Below are 27910 nucleotides of genomic sequence, written 5' to 3' on the forward strand. Positions count from 1 at the left end.
GTGCCCAGGGATTTGTTCAGATATAATATTTCCTGAACCAAATACTATGGTGAAGGACGATGGGATATACCAATTGGCTGATTATGAAGTTATGTCACTCTCCTTTCAACTACAAAGACTGATAGAAAACAGTGGTTTGCTAAGGAAAATCTAATATACTTTTTCAGAGGAAGCAGAAATGGATTGGAGGTTGACAAAAACAGCAGATGTCCTCTTAGAACATTTCCATGTTATATGCTCTCTACTATGATATTCAAATAGCAAGCTATACTTTCTCTATTGAAATTATTGGCTGACTTGCTGAGTTCCATTTTTAGGCTGTACGCGGAAGAATACAGGGACCATGGCCCTCTTACTGTGAAGGTCAACATCTAGTTCAGTGCTCGGCATATCTAAGGTACTAAAACTATCTGTTGAATTTAGTGGAATATTTACAAACCATCTGTTAGGGGATGGAGAAACAGCAGAGAATAGAACATATGGAAATCTTTGCTCTCATGAAGTTCACATTCAAGTAGGGCATAGTTTGAAACTTTCAAATGTTGCTAGAGTTCCATCTCTAAAATTCTATGACAAGACATCAAAACATGGGAAATTCATGACTTAATTTTTTCTACTTGATGATAATCCAAATAGGACCAATAACATTGAATCTAATTCACTCATTTGTTCATTTAACACTATTTACTGAATCCCTACCACATGCCAGGAACATACAGTGCCAGCTCTTCTGGAGCTTAAAGTTTAGTGAGGAAGAAACTTATTACATTAGTTTCCTATGGATTCTCTAAAAATTACAACTTGGTGATTTAGAACAACACACATATATTTTCTCACATTTCTGGAAGTCCCAAGTCCAAAATGGATTTCACAGGATGGAAACCAATGTATGTTTTCTTCAAAGACAAAATACCTCTTTCCTTGTCTTTTCTAGCTTCTTGAGCTTCATTTCTTGGCTCATGGTCCCTTCCTATATATATTTAAGGTTGGTAGCAAAGATCTGATGTCTCTTTCTCCTCTTTCATCATATTGCGTTCTGCTCTGTGCCAAATTTCCTTTGTCACCATCTTACAAGAGCATTTCGATTTCCTATGCAGTTATTCCGGGATAGTCTATCCATCTCAAGATCTTTAACTTAATCCCATCTGCAAAATCCATTTTGCTACTTAATGCGAAAGTCACAAGTTCCAGATAGTAGGTCCTAGGTATCCACGGGAAAATTATTTAGTCTACCACACACATTAATGAAGTGATTAAAAACCCTGAAGTCTCAGCTGGTAAGGAATCTCTCTGCAATGTGGAAGACCTGAATTCAATCCCTGGGTTGAGAAGATCTCCTGAAAAGAATGGCTACCGTCTCCAGTATTCTGGCCTGGAGAATCCCATGGATGTATAGTCCATGCAGTTACAATGAGTCAGATATGACTGAGTGACTTTCACACATAATTAGCAATCATGTATCTTAATTAAATGGTTGCCTCATAATATTAAAAAAATACTAAAATAGAATACTAGAAATTTTAAATATCCATAATTTCAAAAATATTCCAGAACCATAACATAGGCCTGGATAGATTATGGTTCATCATAAAAACTTAAAGGCCAATGTCCATAGTAATAGGGTTAGATACAGTTAATTAACAACAACAACAACAAATAGGAGATGAGATAGGGTAAAATTTTAAATTTTAATTTAAAGTTTGGAGAGAAGTAAAAAGTCATTGTTTTGAAAAAATTGTAACAGTAAAAAATAGGAAGGAAAAACACATAATTGTGAAAGATTTGTTGGTCGTTCAGAATGAATCAAAATCAATTTTTGGAAAATAAGAAGTTATTACATGTGTATGTTTGTGTGTGTGTGTGTGTGTAGAAACAGCACTGCATCATTAGGGAACTGAGTTTTCTAAACTAACATAGTATATAGTATCTGCAAGTGGGGAGATAGACCATGAAATCTTAAAATAAAACAAAACAAAACAAACAGATTCAAAGCAACGCTCTCCTGTGTATATGATTGTCAGCATTCTTACCTCTGTGGCAATGTTGCTCAGATTATCTTATTTAAATAGCTGTGGTTTTAAAAAAAAGATACAATCTGTTCTTTCATAAGAAAATTGTACACCAAGGACACATGATTATTTTTCGCTTTAGGATAAAGCAAAAGGACATGTTGAATCACATCCAACTTGGAAAAATAAGACGTAACAGAACTGGAAGATCTCTCAGATGATACGTGGTCTGAGAATAATAATTTATTTTAATTTAACATAAAAGATCTTCTAGATATACTGTGCTGATTCAGTATAGATATTTAAAGGGCAAAATGTTAATCTAAAATTTTGACAGGAAACTGAAACTGCAGGATAAGAATATAATTTGTATTCACATATGTATAATTTGGGAGCACTTTGATGACTCTGGTTTTGTTTTCATCTATTACAAAAAATATTATTTAACTCTGATTCTTTGTTACAGAGAATTAGAAGTGATATGAATCAAAATAATGTAATAACTTTGAATAAACACAACGATAGCACTTCTAGCCACTGGATTCTCTAGTAGTAAAAATATCTTTATTTACATGTTTTTCTGATTCTAATGGTTATGTTTTGCATATTTTAACCTTTTTATACCTTTTAAAATTAGAAATGTTTCCACTTCTTAGAATTGTTTTTGAATATTTGCCTCTTACAATTACCATGTCTCTGACTCATGTGTTACTGTGTTTGTTCCTATGTTACTCCTAATATATTAGGGCTTTGGTATGAATATGGGAAACTTCGGTAGTACGCACTACCACAGTTGGTGGGAAGCAGTATGTTTTGATAGAAGAGTTGCTCTGACAATTAGATGACTGAGACAGTGTTCATGTTGTGTGGTGACTCACACAGGTAAGCTTGAAATTTCAGAATAGAATTCTGTGTTCTTAGTAGAACTATGGTTGACTATATTCAAAGTTAGTCACTATTATCTGCTTTACTGTTTCCATACCCCTTACAGTGTAATTTTGTTGTTTTTCTATCAAGAGATGGAGTATATTCTTATATTTCTTGAATCTGATAGTGTGACTGGGAATGGTTAAAAGAATGCAGCAGAAACGGCATTGTGTCAGTTGCAAGTTTTAACATTAAAAAACCTTGCCTACTTCTGATTTCTCTTGGAATTTTGAGCAGACATATATGAAGGACCACAGACTTACAGAGGATAAAAGAACACTTGGTTCGGGGCAGAGACAGCCCAGTGGTCTCTATTACCAGACTAGCCAGGTCCCAGATGACCCAGTAGCTTAACCACAGATGTAAAGCACTCAGGCAAAATAAAAAGAATAGGCCAGTTGAGCCTACTTAAAATTGCCCATCAATATATTTTTCAACTAAATACATGGTTATGTGTTATTTTCATCCATTCAGATTTGTGATGGTTTGTTGCATGACAAAAGCTATCTGATACACAGACTTCATACTTAGGGTGAATGAAAGAATGTATCATTGACATGGATAGGAAAAAAACTCTAAACTTATTCTACTTCTGATATGACACTCTATATTACTTTATCTTCTATACTAATATAGCTTTAATCCATACCAAATTCCAAATTTGAAGAAAATATATTTCTATTTTAATTTTTAAAGACCACTCTAAAGGAAACAAAAAAATTATTCTTCATTGTTTTTGATGATAAAATTTACTTAATCACATCCTTTTACTATAAACATTTCATACTTGACAATTTATAACTGAAATCATCTTAGTTCTATTTAAAAATGGCACTTGATTAATTTTTTTTAAGGATTAAACTCTATATTACCCATAGAGGTTACCTTTAAAATTTTATCATTTAGTTATTTAAATAATGTAAGTATTAGATTGGACAAAAAGTTCTTCTGGGTTTTTCTGTAAGATGTTATGGGAAAACATGAAAGAACTTTTTTGCCAACCCTATATTATGTATTTGAAAATTGCTTCACCTGTAGAAAAAATAAAATGCCAATAGATTATCAATCAGAACTCATAATAATAGAACACTTTACCTGCGGAAATGTTTATGAGTGACATCAGAATTACCAGTTTCCATAGCAACCTCATTTCCACTTTCTAAAGTCAAAATTTCTCCCATACAATCAGCCGGAAAGAAAATGTCTATCTTCCAGTCAGTATTTCAAGAGTCTGAAAGAAAAAGAAAATTGTCATGAAATGACAAATGCAAAAATATACATATTCTTACATATATATAAATTGTTGCATACTGGCTCAAGTTAATATTTAAATATTATTAATCTAAATAAGGTAAGCTAAAAGTCTACTTTTTACGTGCATGTATAATTTGCAAAGTTTTCATAATTTCAGCTCATATTCCCATAATTTAAATTTATACCTTAGATATACATTACATTTGCTATAAAATTTTCTATAGCAGTTAATAGGCTGAAGTGCAGTTCAATTGATTGTATTCTTGTGGAAGAAAACTTTCATGAGTATAATTTTAAATTTGACTTTTTAAAATGTTAGGTTTAAAGACATATTAAATCAACTCCCACAATTCTGTTGGTGTCTTTTACTTTTTATTTTATACCATTAGGAATAAGGTAAAATTTTGCTTTATCTTTTATATAACAGTGACTTTACACATTTCATGGATTGTTTTTTAATCAGTATTATTGAGAATATACTCATTGAGAAGCATTATCTTTACTAGACCTAAAATTAATATTTTGCTAAAACTTCTGTAGAATTCAATTTCTGGAAATATTATGTGTAGAGTGTGAGATATACTTTTTTTATTCAATAACATCATAATTTTCTTTAATTTATTTTGACATTTAAGCTTTCCGGTGATAAATGAAATCAAGATAATAGTTTGGTTGGCCTTTATTCAAAAAGTGAAATTTAGTAAGCAGCTCATAAAGCTCATAATCTCAAAAAAGTGTAGAATGAACTCATCTAGGTCATATTTTGATAAAATCATTATATATCAAATGATAGGACCCTTTACAACTTTTAACCTAGTGGAAATATATTTTCTTGCAACTTCAAATATCTCTTGGAAGTATGTGGATTTTAAGTGTAAATAATAAAGTTTTGATCATTTTCTGATATATTTTTAAATTTTAAAAATCTTTAATTTCTTTCTGTTACTAGTAACTTTGACATAAACACAAACCACTGACTATATTCTAAGTCTTTATAAATCTAAATTAAATGCTTTCAGATTTAATCAAGGAATAAAAATCAAAAAGAAAATAAGCAGTATTCAGATCAATATGCTATGTTGAGTTGACAATGTCCTTCCAGAAATTTTCTCATATCTTACATCATCTTTCATTCTCTTTAACACCAGAAGTTCCAAACTCTTAACATCTCACATTTAAGTGAAATTATACTGTATATTCTTTGGAAGGAAAGTTATGACCAACCTAGATAGCATATTCAAAAGCAGAGACATTACTTTGCCAACAAAGGTCTGTCTAGTCAAGGCTATGGTTTTTACAGTGGTCATGTATGGATGTGAAAGTTGGACTGTGAAGAAAGCTGAGCGCTGAAGAATTGATGCTTTTGAACTGTGGTGTTGGAGAAGACTCTTGAGAGTCCCTTGGACTGCAAGGAGATCCAACCAGTCCATTCTAAAGGAGATCAGTCCTGGGTGTTCTTTGGAAGGAATGATGCTAAAGCTGAAAGTCCAGTACTTTGGCCACCTCATGCGAAGAGTTGACTCATTGGAAAAGACCCTGATGCTGGGAGGGATTGGGGGCAGGAGGAGAAGGGGACGACAGAGGATGAGATGGCTGGATGGCATCACTGACTCAATGGACATGAGTCTGAGTGAACTCCGGGAGCTGGTGATGGACAGGGAGGCCTGGCGTGCTGCAATCATGGGGTTGCAAAGAATCGGACGTGACTGAGCAACTGAACTGAACTGAACTGATACTCTATATCTATTTATTCATTTCTATCTTTTCAAAAAACATTTATTCATTTATATTTACTCTCTGCCAGACATCAGGTACCTTGGTGTTAGTAATGAATCTAAAACTCTTCATTTCACCCTTGAGATCTTACATTTTATAAGAAAAATGGCAAAATCAAGCACACACACACTGATAGATGTGGTAAATATGGTAATACTTAGCAGAAGATAAGTGCTATCTATGAGATCTATGAGGTGATGCTCAAGTAGTGTGTTTGAACTGAGACTTGAAAAACGAGAAGCTCTTAGCCAGGCAAGTGCATGCATGCACATGAGGAGGGCATGTAGGAGAGCAGGGATTAAGGTAGGTAAAATGAGGAAGGAGACTACTAGCTGTCTAAGCAAAAGGGAAGGAGTGTGAAAAGTCCTGAAGCAGGACTGAGTGTGCATTTTCAAAGACCTTAAAGAGATTTCGGTGCTATTCAGAAGAACAGTGGCATGAGACATGGTTGGAGAAGGACAAAGAGGTTAAACTATTCAAGGCCTATGGACCATGTTGACAAATATGGATGTTGCACTTTCAAATCATAATTGAGGATTTGAAGCAGGACATTTACATGATACTAACATCATTCTGGCTGATATGGAGAATAGAAAGGGTAGAGTAGAAAGTAAAAACTTATAATTACCAACTTATTTGATGGACATCATTAGTTTCTCCAATCAAACAATTCATTCTTCTCTTCTTCTGATAAAAACTCTGTCTTTATGCATGTATTTATTTTATTTATCTATTTATTTCCTTTTTTTTGGAGGAACCACCTTCCTATACATCGTCAGTCCATATAATGAAAGTGAGATTTCCTTCATCTCCTAGCTACAGGGATGAAGATATGACCAGGGCTGTGTCAATGAGGAATCCATTCCCCTGGCTACAGTGTTTTGCAAAAGAAGGGGGATGTAGCCTAAGCCAAACTAATGACAACAAAGCCAATGATTTGTCAATGATATTACAACAACTAAGATGCTAAGACTTAAATCTGTTAATCCAATGTAATATAACATTTTGCAAGTCATATCTTCACCCAGTTTAGAAGGCATGGCTAAAAGCTATCAATTCCCCTTAGCAGAAAATTTACCGAGTCCCTACCCCAATTTCTTTCCTTCTCAAGCTCTGACACTTCTGGATTATAGTGCATACAAACCCAATTTTCAGAGATCTCTAGCTACCTAACAATCAGGAATGACCCTTCTTCCTAAGGCTGATGGAATTATTCAAAATAATCCCATGGAAGCCCTCGAAATATAGCTAACCCTATCTCATTTGCTGCTCTTATCTTGTCCACACCTAAGTCCCAGCTTGCTTTTATCCTGTCCCTAGGGACATTTCCCTGTGTATTCCTTCTCTTATTTGGATATGTAGGAAACAAGAGTTTTGCTTCACGTATGTGAGTGTTATTATGTTCTAAAGAACCTATAGTCACACCTGATATCATGAAATGATGAAGTGCCTCACCAAGTTTAACACCTGGAATTCTCCAATGTGAATGAATAAGACAAAGTTTTGTCTAATCATTTGTGCTGTATTTTTGTCTCTTGCAAACAAAAACCTGACTAGTAAATTCATTTTTTATCCTGAATTAATATAATGTTTTTCCTAAAGACCCCAGAGCAAACTGACGTGATGCATACCCTTTGAGCATTGTATTTATCAAAGACTCCATTATATTGCCAGCATTTTCATACCTTATCTTGAAGATAAAACCAGATACAATACTAGCTCATAATACATGGTTTGGTATGTAATATAGAGCTCATGGGTATTCAGTCAGTATTTGTTTGGTTTGTATTTGACAACTAACCAGTCTAGTATTATAAAGAAAAAGATTAAACTGGAAATCTAAAGACACTGCTTAAAGTGTGGCCTTTCTCTTAACCAGCTTAGTAATTTTGGGTGTTTCATATACAGTAACGATGACTGTCAGCTTCCTCTTACGAAAATTGAAGATTTCGACCTAGAGATCATCCTTAAATGTCTTCTAGCTCTAATAATCTAAGATTGTTTGATTTAACCTGGTGTATAATTTTGTAGCAAATATTGCCCTTTACCATCTGATTGCTTATCAACATCCTGTAATGAGGGCAAAGCCCAGGGGATAGTTTATTTAGCAGTGCTCTATAAAGATAGCCTAAATAGCTAATATTTATGCATCACTTGCCATTTGTAAAAGTTCCATTTGTAAAAGTTTAAATTACCTGAGGAAGGAGAATACACTGGCTCAATCAGAACAATCCAGATAAGAAGGGTCTGGTTATTTACTCACAGCAAAATGGGGTACATATATTCAGTAGAGAAAAATTATGCTGGGCACTGATACACAGAATAGCCACAGGAATTATTTCTAGGTTCTTAGAATCCTAAAGATTGCTCGAGGCAGAATAAAGGAGGCCTGTGTTTAAACTCAAAAGAACTTTCTGAAGTTCTAAAAAAAAAAAAGGTTTCAAAAATGCATTACAAGCACATTGTTTTAGATGAGGTTTATAAACCATGCAATCTTTTAAATATCATTTTGGCCTGGAGAAGTGGGTGTCGTGGTTCCTAACACACCTGCTAAGGTTGTTGTTCTATTATTACTGGCAGACTTATCTCCTCCAGACTATATGTGTTTCTTTTTCCTCCCCTGAAATTCCTTAGGGCAAAAGTAATCATTTCAAACACTTCAACACAAGAGTATGCATCGGTCCACAATCAGTTTTTCAAAATTAAAAATATATATATATATCTCTGAAAGTTAAAATGTCCTTGTAAGTTGAATGGCAAAACTAAATTTGGTGGTAAAACCTGTACTGAATTAATGTGACATTGTTTAGTCTGTTTCCAAATTAGCATGAATACTTAGGTTTTGCTGCTAAACATGGTGTTGGTGGTTGACAGAGTTGTTGCCCACTGAAGGTATTCTAAATCCACGTAAATTTGCATTACATTGCCTTTCTAAAGACTAGGGGTCACAAAACTGAAGTCAGCTGACCAAATTCAGTCTTCTGTCTGCTTTTGTAAATAAAGTTTCACTGGAATGCAATATACCTATTTATTCATGCACTGTCTATGATTGCTTTTGTGCTACAAACACAAATTGAATATGCCAGAAACCATATGGTCTCCAAACCTGAAAATTTTGACTGTCCAACCTTTTATAACTTTAGAATTTCTGGAAGTTCTGTTGCTGATCTTTTATCTAATACATTCTGAACTCTAAAAAACATTTGATTATAAGAATTTCAGGTACAGAAATGTGGAACTCTGTTTCTCTAACTCCATGTATATGTGTTCAGCAAAAATTATACATGTTTAGCAGGAAAAAAAAATAGGTCTTGATTTTGAAGTAACTCTGAACTGTATCTTGCCTTTAGCAGATCTTTAGAAGGATCTCTTCTTACCATGTGTTTCAATCATCATCTGACCTTAGAAAGTAGATGAGAGAAGAATTAAGAGATGATTGTTGTGACTGTGAGGTTGTGCCTAAAGATGGTTCTTCTTTTTCTTTTTAAAAAATATTTATTTACTTATTTTAGTTTTGGTTGCATCAGGTCTTAGCTGTGGCATGCAGTTTCCTTCTTTGTGGCACTCGGACTTCTCTCTAGTTGTGGGGCACAGGCTTCAGAGCACATGGGCTCTGTAGTTGTGGCTTGTGGACTTAGTTGCTCCCTGGCATGTGGGATCTTAGTTCCCTGATCAGGGATTGAATTCACATCCCCTGCATTGGTAGGCAGATTCTTAACTACTGGGCAACCAGGAAAGTCCCCCAAAGACTGTTTTTAACCCACACAACACAAGCAATTCTTTAGTTTCACTCAGAATAAGTCAATTTTTTAAAAAGTAGAAAGCAATCACTCAATCTATTTCTTGCCATGAAACCATTCAACTGTCTATGAGTGTGATACAAATGCTAGTAAACCAGGATTAACTAGGAAGCATTGGCTAGACTTTAGGCAATAGAGTAATTCTGGGAGGTTGTTGCCACGTTAAACTGTGGTGTGCCCAACAGACATGGGAAGCAATGGGTGTAACCAAAAGAGAGATGGAATGCATCCCTGATCTTTATCTTTTACAAAAGAGCTTTCTGACTTCTCTTTGCACTGAGGACTGGTGACATATGGTTAAATAAAATGGCGTGTGTATGTGCACGTACAGTTTGAAACAAACCTTTGAAAGGGGCTTATGAAGGATTGTGCTTGATTCAATGATTAAACTTATAAGCTACAAAGAACGCCCAAGACACATCTCATTGAATGACAAAAGGAAAACATGGGTAGTCATTCTTGTCTAAAAAAATTTGATACTCTTCAATATATGTGGATATATCTATGTGACACCAGTTTGAGTGATTAAGAATTATGTTCATTAGTATATACAGTTTATAGAAATCTTCAGGTCTATTACATATTGTACCTGTACAGTTCTTACCCCTTTTGCATTCAGTTCAGTTGCTCAGTCCTGTCCGACTCTTTGCGACCTCAGGGACTGCAGTCCATGGACTGCAGCACACAAGGCTTCCCTGTCCATCACTAACTTCTGGAGCTTGCTCAAACTCATGCCCATTGAGTTGGTGATGCCATTCAACCATCTCATCCTCTGTCATCCCCTTCTCCTCCTCCCTTTTGCATTAACTGAAATTATTTTCTCACTTTGGTAGTAGGAAAAAGAAGCTACTACTAACTGGCTTTGGTGATCACTGTAAATGCAGGGTAATAGAGTGAGCAGTGGAGGAATATTACTTAAAATATTGGCCAGTTTCTCTCTGTGTGTCTCAATTGTGTTGCTTTAGTATAAAAGGAAATCATTGTTGCAAGTGCATTACTCTTAAGGGACTTTATTCTTTCTCTATTTACAGCAGCATTCCTTTGACATTACAGAATTTTGTAGCAGAGATTAAGATCCATTTTCAGTTGGCATGTTCATCATCAAAACAAATGTGCTCAGCACTAATTGCCCTTTTGTTTTTAATTGACCAGTTAATTAACTATATTAGATAAATTAAAAATCCCAAGTCCATTTGCTTCAGGTAGCCCTACTGTTTTATTTCACTGTGATAACAATCTATGGCCAGATAGAAGGGAAGATGCTTAATAATTTTAAAACAGATTTCCAACCTCAGCATTCATGGAGTTATTTACTATCAAGCTAATCAATAATAAATTAAAAATTGAAATATTTATGATCTAAAAATCTGATTTAGACTAGGGAAACTCCAACTCCCATTAAGTCAGGCAAAGTAGCAAGATAAATCATGCCATCAGAGTCTATGTTTTCATAATATAATGCTATCGCTTATGATAATTGTTATGCCGACTCTCAAAATAGGCAATCATAATAGATGATAGATTAGTAGAAAGATATGGCACAGTGTGATTAATGCAATGGGAGAAGAAACATTCCTTCTTTCCTTAGAGGAGACATGATTACATGTTAAGTTGTTAACAGAATGGAATACATGCAAATACATTTGTTATGACAATAGTTGGAATCATTTCTACGTGTTTTCTGATTAGAGCAACCAAGCTGTAGAACTTAACTTAGTCATCAATACAGTCTATCTCATATGCCTTGTGCTTGCTGAAAGAGATCTGTGTGAAGAAATTAGTTTTCTAACTGATAAGAGACCATACTTCCAATTAATTTCAGAACTGAAAGAACATAGAGATCTTTCATGACTTACAATGAGGTTATGTCCCAAAAACCCCAACATAAGTTGAAAAATATGTCAACAATGTGTTCAATACACTTAGCCTACTGAGCAGCATAGCTTTACCAAGCTACCTTAAACATGCTCAGAACACATACATAGCCTACGGTTGGGTAAAATCATCTATCACAAAGCCTCTTTAATAATAAAGTGTTGACTATCTCTTGTAATATGTTGAATACTGTACTAAAAATGAAAAACAGAAAGGTTGTAATTGTATCAGTTGTTTATTTATGTGATGGTGTGACTGACTGGGAGCTATAACTGCCCAGTATCATAAGAGAGGAGCCTGCAGTTTACTGCTAACCTAGAATATCTAAGTCAAGTAAAGTTGAATTTGAAACATAATACATCAGGGTCCACTTGTATATAGATACCACTTTCATAGGTGAGGAAACTGAGGCCTCAAAGAGGCAAATAGTCCTATAAAGTTTATGACCTAGAATGAGACCTGAGAGCAGATCCCTGAGAGAGAATCCTGCCTACTGTACATCCCTCTTGATCTGTGACACTGGGCATGTCACCTTAGTAAAGGTTCAGCCTCTGTGAATCTGTTTTCCTAACTGAAAATGCAGGTAATAACATCTTATAGAAATGCTCTTAGTGTTTCTATTGATCAGAATAAGAGGATCTGGGTGGGTGATAATGTAGTTTGGAGGATTTGTAATGTCAACTCTCATGTTCGAAATGGTGACCAGAAATGTTTGTTGTTCAGGCAAAACTAAGTTTACTAGGCTTAGTTTAGAAAAGGATAGTATAACTTGACATACTATTAGTACTATCTCAGAAGGGAAAGTTATGGGTGATATTTATTGGATTTTATGTCCTGAGCTGAGTGACTTGAAAGTTGATCTTGCAAAAGGAGGAACTGACTAGAAATAGGCAGAGCACATGGTGTAATAACTATAGATGGATGGGTGCAGTGAGGTAAGACTCTTGTTGTAGGTGTTGATGTTGGCCTTGAAATGAAAGTTTTATCCTATAGAAGTGATTACTTTCTAAAGCAAATAACTAAATTACTTTTGCTTTCAGTATAATTTAACATAGAGATAGGAAATTACACAAGTTTCAGTTCTCAGTAATGAGTTGAGTAATAAGATGTATTGATTGCTAACCAGCCACCAAAGCAGAAGTTGGGAAACTTTTTCTGTAAAGAATCAAATAGGAAACAACTTTCACTTTTGCAGATCATTTGGCCTCTGTTGCCACTAGGAAACAGGACTGTTGTAGTGCAAAAGTGGCTATATAGACAAGACATTAACAAATGGGAGTAGCTGTGTTCTAATAAAACTTTATTTATAAAACAGTAATGAAATATAGCATTTAATCCAAGGCCACAGTTTGCCAACCTCTGTCTAAAGAATGGCACAGAGAGAAGTTTCTAGTGGGAAGTTATTAACCTAAGCCTACTGAATATTTGATTAATTTCTGCAATGTCAGGAAGCTGGGGGGGATAGTGAATATATGGATAGTGAATATATAAGGCAGCAAAACTCAGAAACATCTTGATTAAAACAAATGGAGTGTAATCATTTGTTTCATTCTTTTTAATCCAAATATCTCTGAATTTTGCTACCAATAAATATTTACATATATGATATACCATTATGTACAAGCTAGAATCAAAATTTCTGGGAGAAGTATCAATAACCTTCAAGAAAATTAGAGATATCATGGGAATATTTCATGTAAAGATAGGCTCAATAAAGGACAGAAATGATATGGACTTAACAGAAGCAGAAGATATTAAGAAGAGGTGGCAAGAATACACAGAACTGTACAAAAAAGATCTTCACGACCAAGATAATCACAATGGTGTGATCACTCACCTAGAGCCAGACATCCTGGAATGTGAAGTCAAGTGGGCCTTAGGAAGCATCACTACATACAAAGCTAGTGGAGGTGATGGAATTCCAGTGGAGCTATTTCAAATCCTGAAAGATGATGCTGCACTCAATATGCCAGCAAATTTGGAAAACTCAGCAGTGGCCACAGGACTGGAAAAGGTCAGTTTTCATTCCAATCCCAAAGAAAGGCAATGCCAAAGAATGCTCAAACTACCCTACAATTGCACACATCTCACACGCTAGTAAAGTAATGCTCAAAATTTTCCAAGCCAGGCTTCAGCAGTATGTGAACTGTGAACTTCCAGATGTTCAAGCTGGATTTAGAAAAGGCAGAGGAACCAGAGATTAAATTGCCAGCATCCACTGGATCATGGAAAAAGCAAGAGTGTTCTAGAAAAACATCTATTTGTGCGTTATTGACTATGCCAAAGCCTTTAACTGTGTGGATCACAATAAACTGTGGAAAATTCTGAAAGAGATGGGAATAGCAGACCACCTGACCTGCCTTTTGAGAAACCTATATGCAGGTCAGGAAGCAACAGTTAGAACTGGACATGGAACAACAGACTGGTTCCAAATAGGAAAAGGACTACGTCAAGGCTGTATATTGTCACCTTGCTTATTTAACTTCTATGCAGAGTACATCATGAGAAACGCTGGGCTGGAAGAAGCACGAGCTGGAATCAAGATTGCCGAGAGATATATCAATAACCTCAGATATGCAGGTGACACCACCCTTATGGCAGAAAGTGAAGAGGAACTCAAAAGCCTCTTGATGAAAGTGAAAGAGGAGAGTGAAAAAGTTGGCTTAAAGCTCAACATTCAGAAAACAAAGATCATGGCATCTGGTCCCATCACCTCATGGGAAATAGATGGGGAAACAGTGGAAACAGTGTCAGACTTTATTCTTTTGGGCTCCAAAATCACTGCAGATGGTGATGGCAGCCATGAAATTAAAAGACGCTTACTCCGTGGAAGGGAAGTTATGACCAACCTAGATAGCATATTAAAAAGCAGAGACATTATTTTGCCAACAAAGGTCCATCTAGTCAAAGCTATGGTTTTTCCAATAGTCATGTATGGATATGAGAGTTGGACTGTGAAGAAAGCTGAGCGCCAAAGAATTGATGCTTTTGAACTGTGGTGTTGGAAAAGACTTTTGAGCATCCCTTGGACAGCAAGGAGATCCAACCAGTCCATCCTAAAGGAGATCAGTCCTGAATATTATTTGCAAGGACTGATGTTGAAGCTGAAACTACAATATTTTGGCCACCTGATGAGAAGACCTGACTCATTTGAAAAGACCCTGGGAAAGATTGAAGGTGGGAGGAGAAGGTAATGGCAGAGGATGAGATGGTTGGATGGCATCACTGATTCAATGGACATGAGTTTGAGTAAACTCTGGGAGCTGGTGATGGAAAGGGAGGCCTGGCGTGCTGCAGTCCATGGGGCTGCAAAGAGTTGGACACAACTCAGCAACTGAACTGAACTGATAGGATATCTATGCATAAGTTTATATGCATATGCATAAGTTTAACAAGAAGCCGGTTTTCTTCTCTTTTACTCTTTTTGCTCCTTCATATATTTCAAAGTTAAAAAAAAAAGAACTAAATAAAGCAAGAACATTTATAACAAGATACTATTGAAACTACTATGTGCATGAAGTACTTTCTTTTGTTTGAGGGAAATATTAATAAGCTTATTTGGGTGTAGTAATAGAGCATTAGAGGGAAAAAATTATTTCTTTATGTGCTTAATTAAGAAAAACTGGACTGTGGGGAAAGTTTTCTTTTTTCCTGCTTTACTAAACTAAACTTGTCAAATTAAAGCAAAACAAGCAAAACAGATTGGTATAGTTCAAAACTATATCTAATCTAATAAGATGGTATTTAAGAAAATATATATTAAGTCTTGGGTTTTAAAACTGATCTACTTATTCAGAATAGGAATGTGGAGTGGGGAAAAGTGACTTTATAATTTCAAATTAAAAAATAAATGCAGCATGGGGTAATTTTAAGGTCAGCGTTCAGTAGTGGCTTATATTTTGACACAGTTGCCAAAATCAGATGTAACTGAGGTTGCATTAATAAAAGCATATTGTTCAAAACAAGGGAGGTGCAACTTCTGCCTTAACCCTCACCTGAACTTGTGTAACCACATAGAGGGATTGTATTCTCTCCTGAGCATCATGGTTTAAGAGGAATTTTGACAAATTGAAAGCCTCTCCTAGGCAGCAGGGTGAGGATGATGAAGTGGCTGGGATCTTGTGAGGGTCAGTGGAGAGAAATGAGTATGTTTAGCCTGGGGAAGAGAGGATTTAGTAGGCAGAGAAGAGCCATCTTCAAATATTTGAAGGGCTGTCTTGTGGAAGAAGGATTAGACTTATTATTTGTGTCTCAGGAGACCAGAACTGGGACCAAAGGGTAGACATTTCAGGGCAGCAAATTTCAGCTTAATATCAGCCCAGAGCATTTTAACAAGTAGAATTGTTTATCCAGTGTTTAAGTGCACTGGCTTTGAAACCTAGACATTCTGGGTTTGTATCTCAAAACCTGCAGACACTTAATAGCTTTGTGACTTTAGAGGAAGTGAAATACCCTATCTGAGCCTCAGTTTTATGATAATTACAATGAAAAAAGTACTATCCACTGCATGAGGTTTATATAAGGATTCAATGAGATTGTGCATGTAAAGAGTAAAAGTGCTTTCTCCATGAGATGTCACATTCATCATGACTAGGCGTATAGAAGGAACAGCTAGATGACAAATTCTCTGGGATATTATAGAGGACAATTTGGCATTGAGTAGAAGGTTAAACTAGATGACCTCTTAAGCCCTTCTAAACTTGTAGCTTTTTATTTATATAAAGAGCAAGAAGCTGAAAATCCTCTGTACCAGGAGTCATTAAGTGGTGGTCCAAAAGCTGGATTCCCCCAGAAGAATATTTGAAAGTTGGGAAACTGAAATAACAATGAACATTCTGGTTTTTCTTTATGTATCTGAAGACTTGGCATCACTGAGTTCACATTTCTACATACAAACAACATCTTTAAAAAGACATTAACAACAACAAGCATCAGGAGTATTTGACCCTTTAATGGTATTTGCCTTAGTTTAGACAATCAGACCCAGTTTGTCTAAGATCCAAGCCACTACAGTCTTGTATCACCTGCCTAGTCTCTGAAGGCAGCGTATTTGCCATCTGTGTCCTACATCAGCTACGTGAGACATCTGGAAGCAGTCCTTTTGGACTATACGACAGGACAGAAAAATAGGAGATGGAAGAGAATGACTGGGAGATCAGCAGCCTGTCTGAAAGGGCACGTTAATAGCTATAGTATTAATAATATCAGTTTTTGAATACTGACCAATACCAGGCTCTAGGGCTTCCGCCCTCACACCATGCTCTATGTCAAGGATTGCATGTACACTGTCTCATTTAATCTTTCCAGCAGTCCTATCACATGTGTAAAATGATTGCTCTCATTTTACGGGTGAGGACACTAAAGCTTGGACGTGTAAGAAATTGGATAAAGCGTTGCCAGCTAATAAGTGGCAAAAGTCCCTCATCTGACCACTACCTGTTCTAATCCTAAACCTTGACTTGCCTCCACAATGGCTAATCTTACAGATATTACAATTTTGCCTAAAGCTGATCCTGGGAGATTTGATTCAAGTTTCTGAGCAAACATATTTCTGATAGGAAAGATTTCTTCCTATCAGAGTTGCAAAGGGAAGATTCTACCTTCACTGTGAATAACCTGAACTGTCATGAAGCTATACGGACGGCACTCTGCAAGGTTTGCCAGTGTCATTTTTAGACTTAAGGGGGAAAAAAAGACAGCATGTAGTCAAATACAATGCAAAATGCAAGCTTAAATAAGGTGAACAAGCTCTTCCCTGCAGGATTTCTCAGTGTCTCTATTCTTCTAATGTCCATTATAGAATCTAAGGGGAAGGGTATAGTGTATACTGTTTTTAGACTTCTATGATCCTGGGACTCTATTTTCTGCAGTGCTTATCCTACAGTGAATTGATGCTCTATGGAACACAGTCCAGGAAAACCTAGAAGGAAAAGAGCCCTGGACCAGAAATGCAATGATATTAAAATCCCAGCTCTGCCAACAGCTAGCAATGTAATCTAAGACTTGTAACCTCTGATCTTAGGTTGCAAGTATTGGGACCGTAATATCTGTCCTACTGACTCCTCCAAATTTTTATAAGGATCAACTAAATCAAGGATTTAAAAGAGCTCTTTAAATGGAAAGAAACTCACGATACACATAAGGGATTAAATGATTAATGTTTCTCATTCCTGCATAGCTGATCAGGGAAACTGGCTAGATTTTAATCACTTTCATGCCAATCAGTTATTTTCTGATCACACACAATAGCTTATCTTTTTTGAAATGCATGGACTTGTGAATTTTCTGTCCTACCTGGAAAGAATTATGAAAATATACATATTGTTATGAACACATTAAATCTAAGCAATTGTAAGCTCTTTGCTGAGAAGCAACACCCTTTCTTCCAATGCTATCCATTAAGGAAGGAGAGGGAAAAATATAGTGAGCACTCAAAGCAGGATGTACACTGATTCCATTCTGTTCCCTTTGGCTAAGGTTCATGGTCCCCAGCCTCTGGACAATAGGACCTTTTGCCTTCTCTTCCATCAACCTGTCCCCTGATATGTGCTCCCACTGGCAGTCCTGACCTCACAGAAATAGGAGTCAATTCAGGAGGGAAAGGCAGTTGCCTGTCAACACTGTTGCTGTAAAACTCTGGGAAATTCCTCTGCTATTGAGAGGCTAGAATTTGTAAAATAATAAAAATAAAAAGGAGAGAGAAAAAGACAACTCATTTGACAAACAAGGAATGGCATTGCACCTTAGTCTCTTAAGTGCCCATTCCCTGGCTTTTTGAAATTTCAGAAATGTGAATTAAGCTTTTTGTGGAGAGTGTGTTACCCTTGCTAAATACATGGTCCCCAAGAGCAAAGATGCTGTGGCCTGGAACATGGGGGACAGACATTCCCAACCCTTTGCACATTCTTTAGCCTTTGATGATGGCGTTTGCAAGCTATATATGTGTGTGTGTATGTACGTGTATATATATGTGTGTGTGTGTGTGTGTGTATGTATATATATATATATATATGTAAAAATTGCCTGCTGGCCTGATGATACAATCCTCCAAGGGCAGAGTATTACAATATTATCTCAGATTTCCCCCAATCCATGCCTGTCTCCTGCCTTCTTACTAACAGGACTTAAACTACCTTCCAGTACCTGGATCTCATGTTTATGTAAATAGTATCCCACTTTTGTAAATTGGTTTATAGTCTGAAAGGTACTTTCTCAAACAAAATGTCTCATTTTGTTTTTTTTAAATCATCAAGAAAAACAAAAAGTGAAGCTCTGACAGATTAACTAACTTTTGGAGCCAGCCAGGCTAAAATGTGCATACTGTTTTAAAAGCATTGTTTTAAATTTTTCACCCTCTAAGTTTGGGTGACTTGGGATGAAACTGTGCTTCTAATTTATATCCAGATCTTGATAAGAGTATTATGAGTTGTAAACCGTGGGGGAGATGTGAAAACCACTCTTAGAGGGAAAAGTAATGTCTTCGGCAGAGCTTCCCAATGGACAGACTGGCCCCATGAAAATGTTGCTGGATCAGGCATCCAAAGAGATCAGAGACAGCCCACCACTGCCTGTAACCAGTCACATAATTTTAGTGAATTCAGTCTGAAGGGAAATTGAAAGGACAACACAGTCATTGACCTGGTGGCTCTGTGAGCTTTTTAAGAGGAAACATTGGTAACAGAGAGTCCATGCTGTGTAGCCAAGTTACCTCGTTTCAATCCAGCCTCTGCTTCTCACTCAGCAATTTGATAACAGGTTACCTAACTCCTCTGTGCTTTCATTTCCTCATCAGTAGTGGCGCAGACGGTAAAGCATCTGCCTGCAATGCGGAGACCCAGGTTCAATCCCTGGGTAGAGAAGATCCCCTGGAGAAGGAAATGGCAACCCACTCCAGTACTCTTGCCTGGAAAATCCCATGGACTGAGGAGCCTGGTAGGCTACAGTCCATGGGGTTGCTAAGAGTTGGACACGACTGAGCGACTTCATTCACTAAAATGGGGATAATAACAGTAGCTACTTTCCATGTTTGAGGTGCGGATAAGTTAATTCAAATAAACTGCTTAGAACAGTATTTCACATGAGGCCAGAGCACACTAAATAATAGCTGCTATTATTATTGTCATTATTGACATTATCAACATTATTAAGTACAAAACAACCACACTTAAAAGATCAGTCATTTTCAAGGATGCCTCTGTCTTTGATTATGCTGGTCCATCTTCCTAGAATTCTCTAATTTTAGTATTTGGCCAAGATGCAATGACCTTTATCCCATGAAGATTTTGATCATATCTTCAAATGCTTTCAATTTCAACTTTTAATCAGTTTATATTTAATGAGGAAATGAATAAAAGATTTAAGGTACACCTGCTTTTCCATAATGCATTTTGCACAGTCTATTTTTCAGGATCATGTGTGTGAGTGTGTGTGTGTCCTTATACACAAGAGAAATTAAGTTACGCTAATCCACAGAGTGAATGGGTGATTGATCGCTATTTATCAGTTAAATGTATTTCAGGGCTGTAATGAGCAGAGGAGCCTGGTGCGTTACATTCCATGGGGGTGGCAAAAAGTTGGACAGGACTTAGCAACTGAGTACACACACATGCAAAAAGCCATTCAGAAGTGATGATAAATTTTAGAAATATTATTCTCTTTGTTACCTTATAGAATCTAGTACAATCTCCTTGAAAGGTTATACATTAGACCTTTTAAATAAGAGGAATGAAGAGAATTAGGTAGGCTTACCCTGGACTGCCTTCAAGTAACTATAATTCAAACAGTCTAGAATGAGGAATTAAGTGAAAGAAGAACTCTTTTTCACTAAAGTGACTCCAGGCAAGAATGCTATCACCTCTCCTCCTTTTAACATCTTCTTTAGCTTGTATGTCTAGTATATTATCATTGAAACAACACACCCTTAGGCCTCCAGAAGAGGTGTATATTCAGAAAAAGGCAGGGACTGGATTTTGCATCTGAATCCCCGCTGGCTTAAACTTGGCCTCCCAAGTGTAAAGTGGTACATGGTCGCAACACGTTTTTTGTCTTAGGGGTTGCAAATAGATTTTAAAATGATATGAAGTTGAAAACATATTGATCATGTTGCAAGATGTTATTCAGAGATTTAAAAGTAAAAGATCTATAAGCACAGCTGCATATTTCAAAAGTTTCAGGCCCAGTTTGCTTGTCAATTCCCAGAACACACTAGTTTTTCAAGGGATGTACACATATAAATAAACTAAATGCATACAGAAAATCACATACATCTCTTCTTTCCAAATAGCTTTCCTTCAGTCCACCTGACATAAACTCCCTCATGTCCCCAGTCAGAATGGTATTTTTGGCACAATATTGTTCCTGATTTCTCTATTGCCTCCTGGGCACCTGCCGTTCAAACATCTAATGTGAATTTTCTCATGAATGCCAATGATATATGGCTACATTTTTCCTTCGAACTTTTCATCCCCCAGGCACTCCAAGTACTCTGTGACTACTTCCAAGATATCCATAACTAGATGAATAGCAATTACTTGTAATAGAGGGTGGAAAAGGCAAAGGACATTTTTATTGGTTCTGGGAAGATTTAACTACATTGATACAGCATTTACTGAAAATTCCCATCACCCCAGAGCATGATGAATGGCCACCTCCATCTCAGCTCTGTCTCAGGAGGTTTCCGGGTGCAAAGTGCCCTGAGGTCTTCTTTGCCACACAGAGAAGTTAAGTCTTCATTCATCCTTGCCTGTTAACTTCACTTGAGTTAAGTGAGCAGGCAAGCTTTATTCACTTCCAATTCAAATCAACATAAAGATTTAATTTGCTTCCCTGTCTTCTGGGGCTAATCTCCCTCATTGAACACTCATACTCCCATTAATTCAAGGAGAACAACCCCCTAAGCAGCCTTTGATTAGACTCTGAAGAACTAATTGTGCCTTTGAAAGCTTGCACACAGCTCCCAGCAGCACCAACAAGAACCTCCTTTTGTGTACCCCATTTCCTAGGGCAGAATTGGGTATGAGACATGACTATCAGCATTTATGTGACTAGTGGCAGATACTTCACACTCCACCTACTTCTGAGTTCAAGTGCTAAATTTCTAGAATGCATATTATAGTGCCCCATCTCTTCTGCAGACCTACCATTCACAGGTAGAATGGCAAGACACAACTGCTAAGTGTCAGGAACTTTTATCACATAGGATATAGCAATGCAGACTTTAACAGAACTTAGCTTTATAGAACATCTCAAGGGTCTGCTTCTAATGTTAAAGGGTCCCTCCCAATTGGAAAAAAAAAAAAAAGAGTTCTCAATTCCTTTTCTATTCTTTATAGTCTGTGACTTCAATTTATTATTTACATTCAATGAACCTCTTGAGATAAAGTTTTAATAATTAGCTTAATAATAAATTAATTAAGAAAGGATTCATTCCCCCCTCAACTCTAAGCTGAGTTTATAACACCTCTTGTAAACCAGTTTAGAGAAAGATAAAATGATGGGTATGTTGACGCAGAGAGGCAGAGAGTACCCTGTGTATGCATCTTTTCACAAAGGTGAAGTCATTTATTTATCAACAGTACTTTTTTTTCTGAGTTTCAAGGACTTGAATGCAAAAAGTTTGGTTGGAGAGTGATACTAAGAAATGTGGGATGGAAAGGAGCTTACTCATAAGAGAATAAACCAGTGAAAGTTTATTATCAGGCCAGCTGTCAGTGTGATCAACTGGATCTCAGTCACTCTGCCATTGCCCTGCTGCTGCTGCTGCTAAGTCGCTTCAGTCATATCCGATTGTGCAACCCCATAGATGGCAGCCCACCAGGCTCCGCCGCCCCTGGGATTCTCCAGGCAAGAACACTGGAGTGGGTTGCCATTTCCTTCTCCAATGCATGAAAGTGAAAAGTGAAAGTGAAGTTGCTCAGTCTTGTCCGACTCTTAGCGACCCCATGGACTGAGGTCCACCAGGCTCCTCTGTCCATGGGATTTTCCAGGCAAGAGGACTGGAGTGGGTTGCTATTGCCTTCTCCAGCCATTGCCCGGGCAGTGTTCAATTATCCCAATTGAGAAGTGCAGAAGAGTATTTATCATTTCCTGAACTGTAATTGATTGAGGGTTTTTAGGAGCCTTAACTCTTGGGCAATGTGAGTTTGGCCTGCATAGAGAAAATCATGTTTCCCAGGCTAGAAAATAGTTGGAGATGGTAAGGTTTTCACAGCATTAGCTATTCATCAGAGTGCTTGTGAATCCTGATGGTGGGTATGAGGGTAGGGGATTCATCTGCTCCAATTAAATCTCTGTCATTTATTAGACACTGAATTGTAAATTAGCCTTGAAATAGAATCAGTGACTTTTACAAAAATTGGAATTCAGAAAAGGTTTTTATTACTAGAACACCAAAATTATTGTTACTAATCAATCTTCTTATTTTGCAATTGGCTTTTTCATTAAGTAAAGAGAAGAGAGAGAAGACAGAATATTTAATAGATAAATCACGCTAAAAATTAAGTTTTGGCCTTTTAAACCAATTTATAAATTCCATATTAAAGAAGTTTTTTTTTTTTCCTGACCAAAGGAATTGACTATTTAATAAAAGCAATGATAAAAAATTAAAGAAAGAAAACAAAGTATATTTTATATAAATGAACATTGCCTGATGTAGAAAGTTTTCAAAAGCATGACCTGGGGTTTTAAATCAATAACTATTAGAAATTACTTAGAAACTCATATCTAAAATGAATTCATGTACAGTTAAATGTTTGTTACAGTTACATATACCTCCAACAACCATCACTTAGAAAGTGTTGTATGTTTGAACACTGATGCTACAAATTTGCTGGAGTTAAGAAAAGTATCTTATATTTATATAACACTTTTGAATATTAAAATGTATCTCAGTCAGTTCAGTTGCTCAGTTGTGTCCGACTTTTTGCGACTCCATGAATCACAGCACGCCAGGCCGCCCTGTCCATCACCAGCTCCCGGAGTTCACTCAGACTCATGTCCATCGAGTCAGTGATGCCATCCAGCCATCTCATCCTCTGTCGTCCCCTTCTCCTGCCCCCAATCCCTCCCAGCATCAGAGTCTTTTCCAGTGAGTCAACTCTTCGCATGAGGTGGCCAAAGTACTGGAGTTTCAGCTTTAGCATCATTCCTTCCAAAGAAATCCCAGGGCTGATCTCCTTCAGAATGGACTGGTTGGATCTCCTTGCAGTCCAAGGGACTCTCAAGAGTCTTCTCCAGCACCACAGTTCAAAAGCATCCATTCTTCGGTGCTCAGCTTTCTTCACAGTCCAACTCTCACATTCTTACATGACTACTGGAAAAACCATAGCCTTGACTAGACAGACCTTTGTGGGCAAAGTAATGTCTCTGCTTTTCAATATGCTATCTAGGTTGGTCATAACTTTCCTTCCAAGGAGTAAGCGTCTTTTAATTTCATGGCTGCCATCACCATCTGCAGTGATTTTTGGAGCCCAAAAAAATAAAGTGTGACACTGTTTCCACTGTTTCCCCATCTATTTCCCATGAGGTGATGGGACTGGATGCCATGATCTTTGTTTTCTGAATGTTGAGCTTTAAGCCAACTTTTTCACTCTCCACTTTCACTTTCATCAAGAGGCTTTTGAGTTCCTCTTCACTTTCTGCCATAAGGGTGGTGTCATCTGCGTATCTGAGGTTATTGATATTTCTCCCGGCAATCTTGATTCCAGTTTGTGTTTCTTCCACCCCAGCGTATCTCATGATGCACTCTGCATAGAAGTTAAATAAGCAGGGTGACAATATACAGCCTTGACGTAGTCCTTTTCCTATTTGGAACCAGTCTGTTGTTCCATGTCCAGTTCTAACTGTTGCTTCCTGACCTGCATATAGGTTTCTCAAGAGGCAGGTCAGGTGGTCTGGTATTCCTGTCTCTTCAGAATTTTCCACAGTTTATTGTGATCCACACATATTTGGCATAGTCAATAAAGCAGAAATAGATGTTTTTCTGGAACTCTCTTCCTTTTTCCATACTAAGTCAAATGAAAAAAATACCTATGCAGATTAGCTTTATGGAACTTGATGGTACTCAGAAATCTTGAATTATTAAAAGTTCAGTATCTTTCAGTTTGTAATTTGGATATATTTGGGTTCCTAAAGGGAAAATCAGAAATTCTATCATTGTCATTTGTTTGATCAAAAACTTTAGAAACAAACAGCTCGCACAAGTGTGTTGCTAGATCTATAGAAATATGTGTATATGTAGGTGGCTGTTGAATTTTATAAAGAAAAGTAACTAAGTGAGTAGGTAGTGATTTTATTTCCCTGAAATAAGCACAGCTAAATTCCTCAATGCTGAATTCAGTGATTCCATCCCTGGAGGCTTCTCCAAGACAATCAATCACTAACCCATCTTCATACCTCAGTTTTGGTGTAGGCACTGACTCATCTTCTGTATGATGGTAGGAAAGTACTCAGCTTGTTTTATGTGACAAATTGTGGAGTGGGAGGCAGTTGGACCAGAGGATCTTCAGATTATCCAGATAATGAATTAGGGAAGCTGATCTGATGACAAGGAATATTACAGCTGAAGTAAAGTGAAAGTCACTCAGTTGTGTCTGATTCTTTGCGACCCCATGGAGTATACAGTCCATGGAATTCTCCAGGCCAGAAAACTGGAGTTGGTAGTCTTTCCCTTCTCCAGGGGATCTTCCCAACCCAGGGATCAAACCCAGGTCTCCCACGTTGCAGGTGGATTCTTTACCAGTGAGCCACAAGATTAATGGAGATACACAGGATGAAGGTGTTGCCCACCCTGTGTCTTGGCTTCACATGTGATCCGGGCCACTTTAGGGTGTCATGGTGTAGGGACTAATGCACCAAAGGAATCATATGTAACAGAATGTTGAAAACATTCATGATGGACAAGTAACATTGAATGTTGTGGTCTGAGAAGTTATATTGAGATAAAAGAAAGATAATAATTTCAAAAGAGTAAGGTGACTGATTCAGGTAGGACTGAGTCTCTATAATCCAACCAATAAATAAGTTAAACTAACTTAAGGCAGAATCTATAAGTAGCTAAAGGGAAGCCAATTATGTAAATCTGGTTGGTACCCACTTAATTTAGGATATATTTTGTAGACAGCCATTCCCTGCTACAAAACTTTTGAACCACTAGGCCCTGCAGTGTCTGCTCACTTTAATTTCAAAGACATATCCTTTGCTTTCTATTGCTCACAGCTGTTTTTTTTTTTTTTAAAAACAATCTGTGTTAAATAAATAATTAATTAAAAAATATTTATATGTATGTATACAAACCCACACAAAACTGAGTGGCCGCATCAAATATTGAAGTTTTAGATATTGAGACTATCCCTTCGACCATTGCTTTAGCATAACAGAAGACCCTAAAAATTCTGAAAACATAGAAAAGACGCTCTAGTTATATGTTACACTGTCTTTGCCCAGTGGGCAAGAATTCAATCAACAAAGTATATTTAATGCTGAAAATACTTGATATCAAAGTAACAGATTAAAAAGTGAAAATTCAATCAACCTATTGCTTTTGTATACAAGATATCAAAGTAGTTCATTGACTTACAGATTTCCTCTGATTGTGTCAGCTGAATCATATTATTGATTAGTGTTATTTAGCCATAGCCCTGATTAAGTCTCATGATTATAGAGAAATAAAATATAGTCATTTAGAGAGGTCTGTGGCTCATTGGTAAAGAATCTGCCTACCAATGAAGGAGATGTGGGTTTGATCCTCAGGTCAAGAAGATCCCCTGGAGGAAGAAATGGCAACCTACTCCAGTATTCTAGCCTGGATAATTCCTTGAATAGAGGAGTTGCAAAGAGTTAGACAGCACTTGGTGACTAAACAACAACATACATGTGCTTGCATATATATCTGATAGTAGATATAAATACGGATAAACTTTACTTGTAACTTGAACTCAAAGAATTCATGTAATAGGAAATAGATTTGGCTTACAAAATGCAAAGTATCAATCCTTTCAAATTTTCCTTCTTGGGTTCGTTATATAATAATATGGGTAAATTATAATAGAAGTATTTATGTAAAGTAGTAACACCAAGAGAAATTTTTGTTGTGTGGTTGTTGGATAGTTATTATAGAACTGTGCTAGGAGGCTATGTCCTTTAACAAGTAATATTGCTGTATCACTTAGCAGAAGCATTTTTAACTTTTCCACTTAAAAGAAGCATTTTTTAATTTTTCCACTTTAATTGAAAACAGATAAATACTTTAGAAAAGTAAATATTTACAAACTATGTAGTACATAAAAGTACATGAAATATATATACTTCTGATCATTTATATATTATATGTATGTATGTATGTTTATATATGTATAATTTAACATAGTTATGGCACCATGTATATGGTGATGATCTATCCAATAATTAATAGATAAGAGAATTCGGAACCCATGAGAAAGGTATAACTTTTCAGATGACTTTCCCTCCCTCCTTCCTCTGGTTATGTGGGAAGTTCCTAGTTGGTGATGAGAAGAAGAGGCGTGTGGAAGAGACAAAGGAAGAAGCTCTAAATGTAAAGATTATGCAGTCTTTTTGAAAGTCTTTCTCTTCTCTTCTGGATTGACCCAGGACATTGATTGCAGTCCATAAAATTTAGTTTCTGCAACCAAAAAAATCTCATTTAACAAATACTGACTGATGACTTACTACAAGCTCTTCATGTCAGTAATAAAAAGTTGAACAAGACAAATGGCCTGTGCCCTCCTGGAGCTTTTTTTCTAAAGGTGGTGGTGCCAGAGACAATATGAAAATAGGCAGAGCTGTAATAAATAAAGATTGTGATAAGTATGAAAAAAGAATAAAACAGAATACTTAGACAGTAACCTGAGGTGTAATGAGATGAGGAGTCATTCTGCTACTTCAGATAAACTGATTGCTGCTGCTGCTAAGTCGCTTCAGTCATGTCCGACTCTGTGCGACACCATAGACGGCAGCCTACCAGGCTCCCCCGTCCCTAGGATTCTCCAGGCAAGAACACCGGAGTGGGTTGCCATTTCCTTCTCCAATGCATGAAAGTGAAAAGTGAAAGTGAAGTTGCTCAGTGTTGTCCGACTCTTAGCGACCCCATGGACTGCAGCCTACCAGGCTCCTCCGTCCATGCAATTTTCCAGGCAAGAGTACTGGAGTGGGTTGCCATTGCCTTCTCCGAGATAAACTGATTAGGGAAGGTCAAATCACAGAAAAATTTCCAGTTATGTGAACTCTCACCTTCTACATAATAAACCCAAAGCA

The 27910-nt window shown here is 36.8% G+C and overlaps 1 protein-coding gene across 3 annotated transcripts in view; it reads right to left on the reverse strand.

Annotated features, from left to right (window-relative positions):
• CNTN6 (contactin 6) overlaps positions 1–27910 on the reverse strand; it is a 321367-nt gene that overhangs the window by 253039 nt on the left and 40418 nt on the right. For all 3 annotated transcript variants that reach the window (XM_070776311.1, XM_019984184.2, XM_019984185.2), the window contains exon 2: positions 4032–4167. In XM_070776311.1, coding sequence (XP_070632412.1) covers positions 4032–4086 — 55 coding nt within the window. In that variant the 5' untranslated portion in view covers positions 4087–4167. The remainder of the gene's footprint in view (positions 1–4031; positions 4168–27910) is intronic.

This window comes from Bos indicus, chromosome 22, assembly GCF_029378745.1.
Source record: "Bos indicus isolate NIAB-ARS_2022 breed Sahiwal x Tharparkar chromosome 22, NIAB-ARS_B.indTharparkar_mat_pri_1.0, whole genome shotgun sequence".
NCBI lineage: Eukaryota > Metazoa > Chordata > Mammalia > Artiodactyla > Bovidae > Bos > Bos indicus.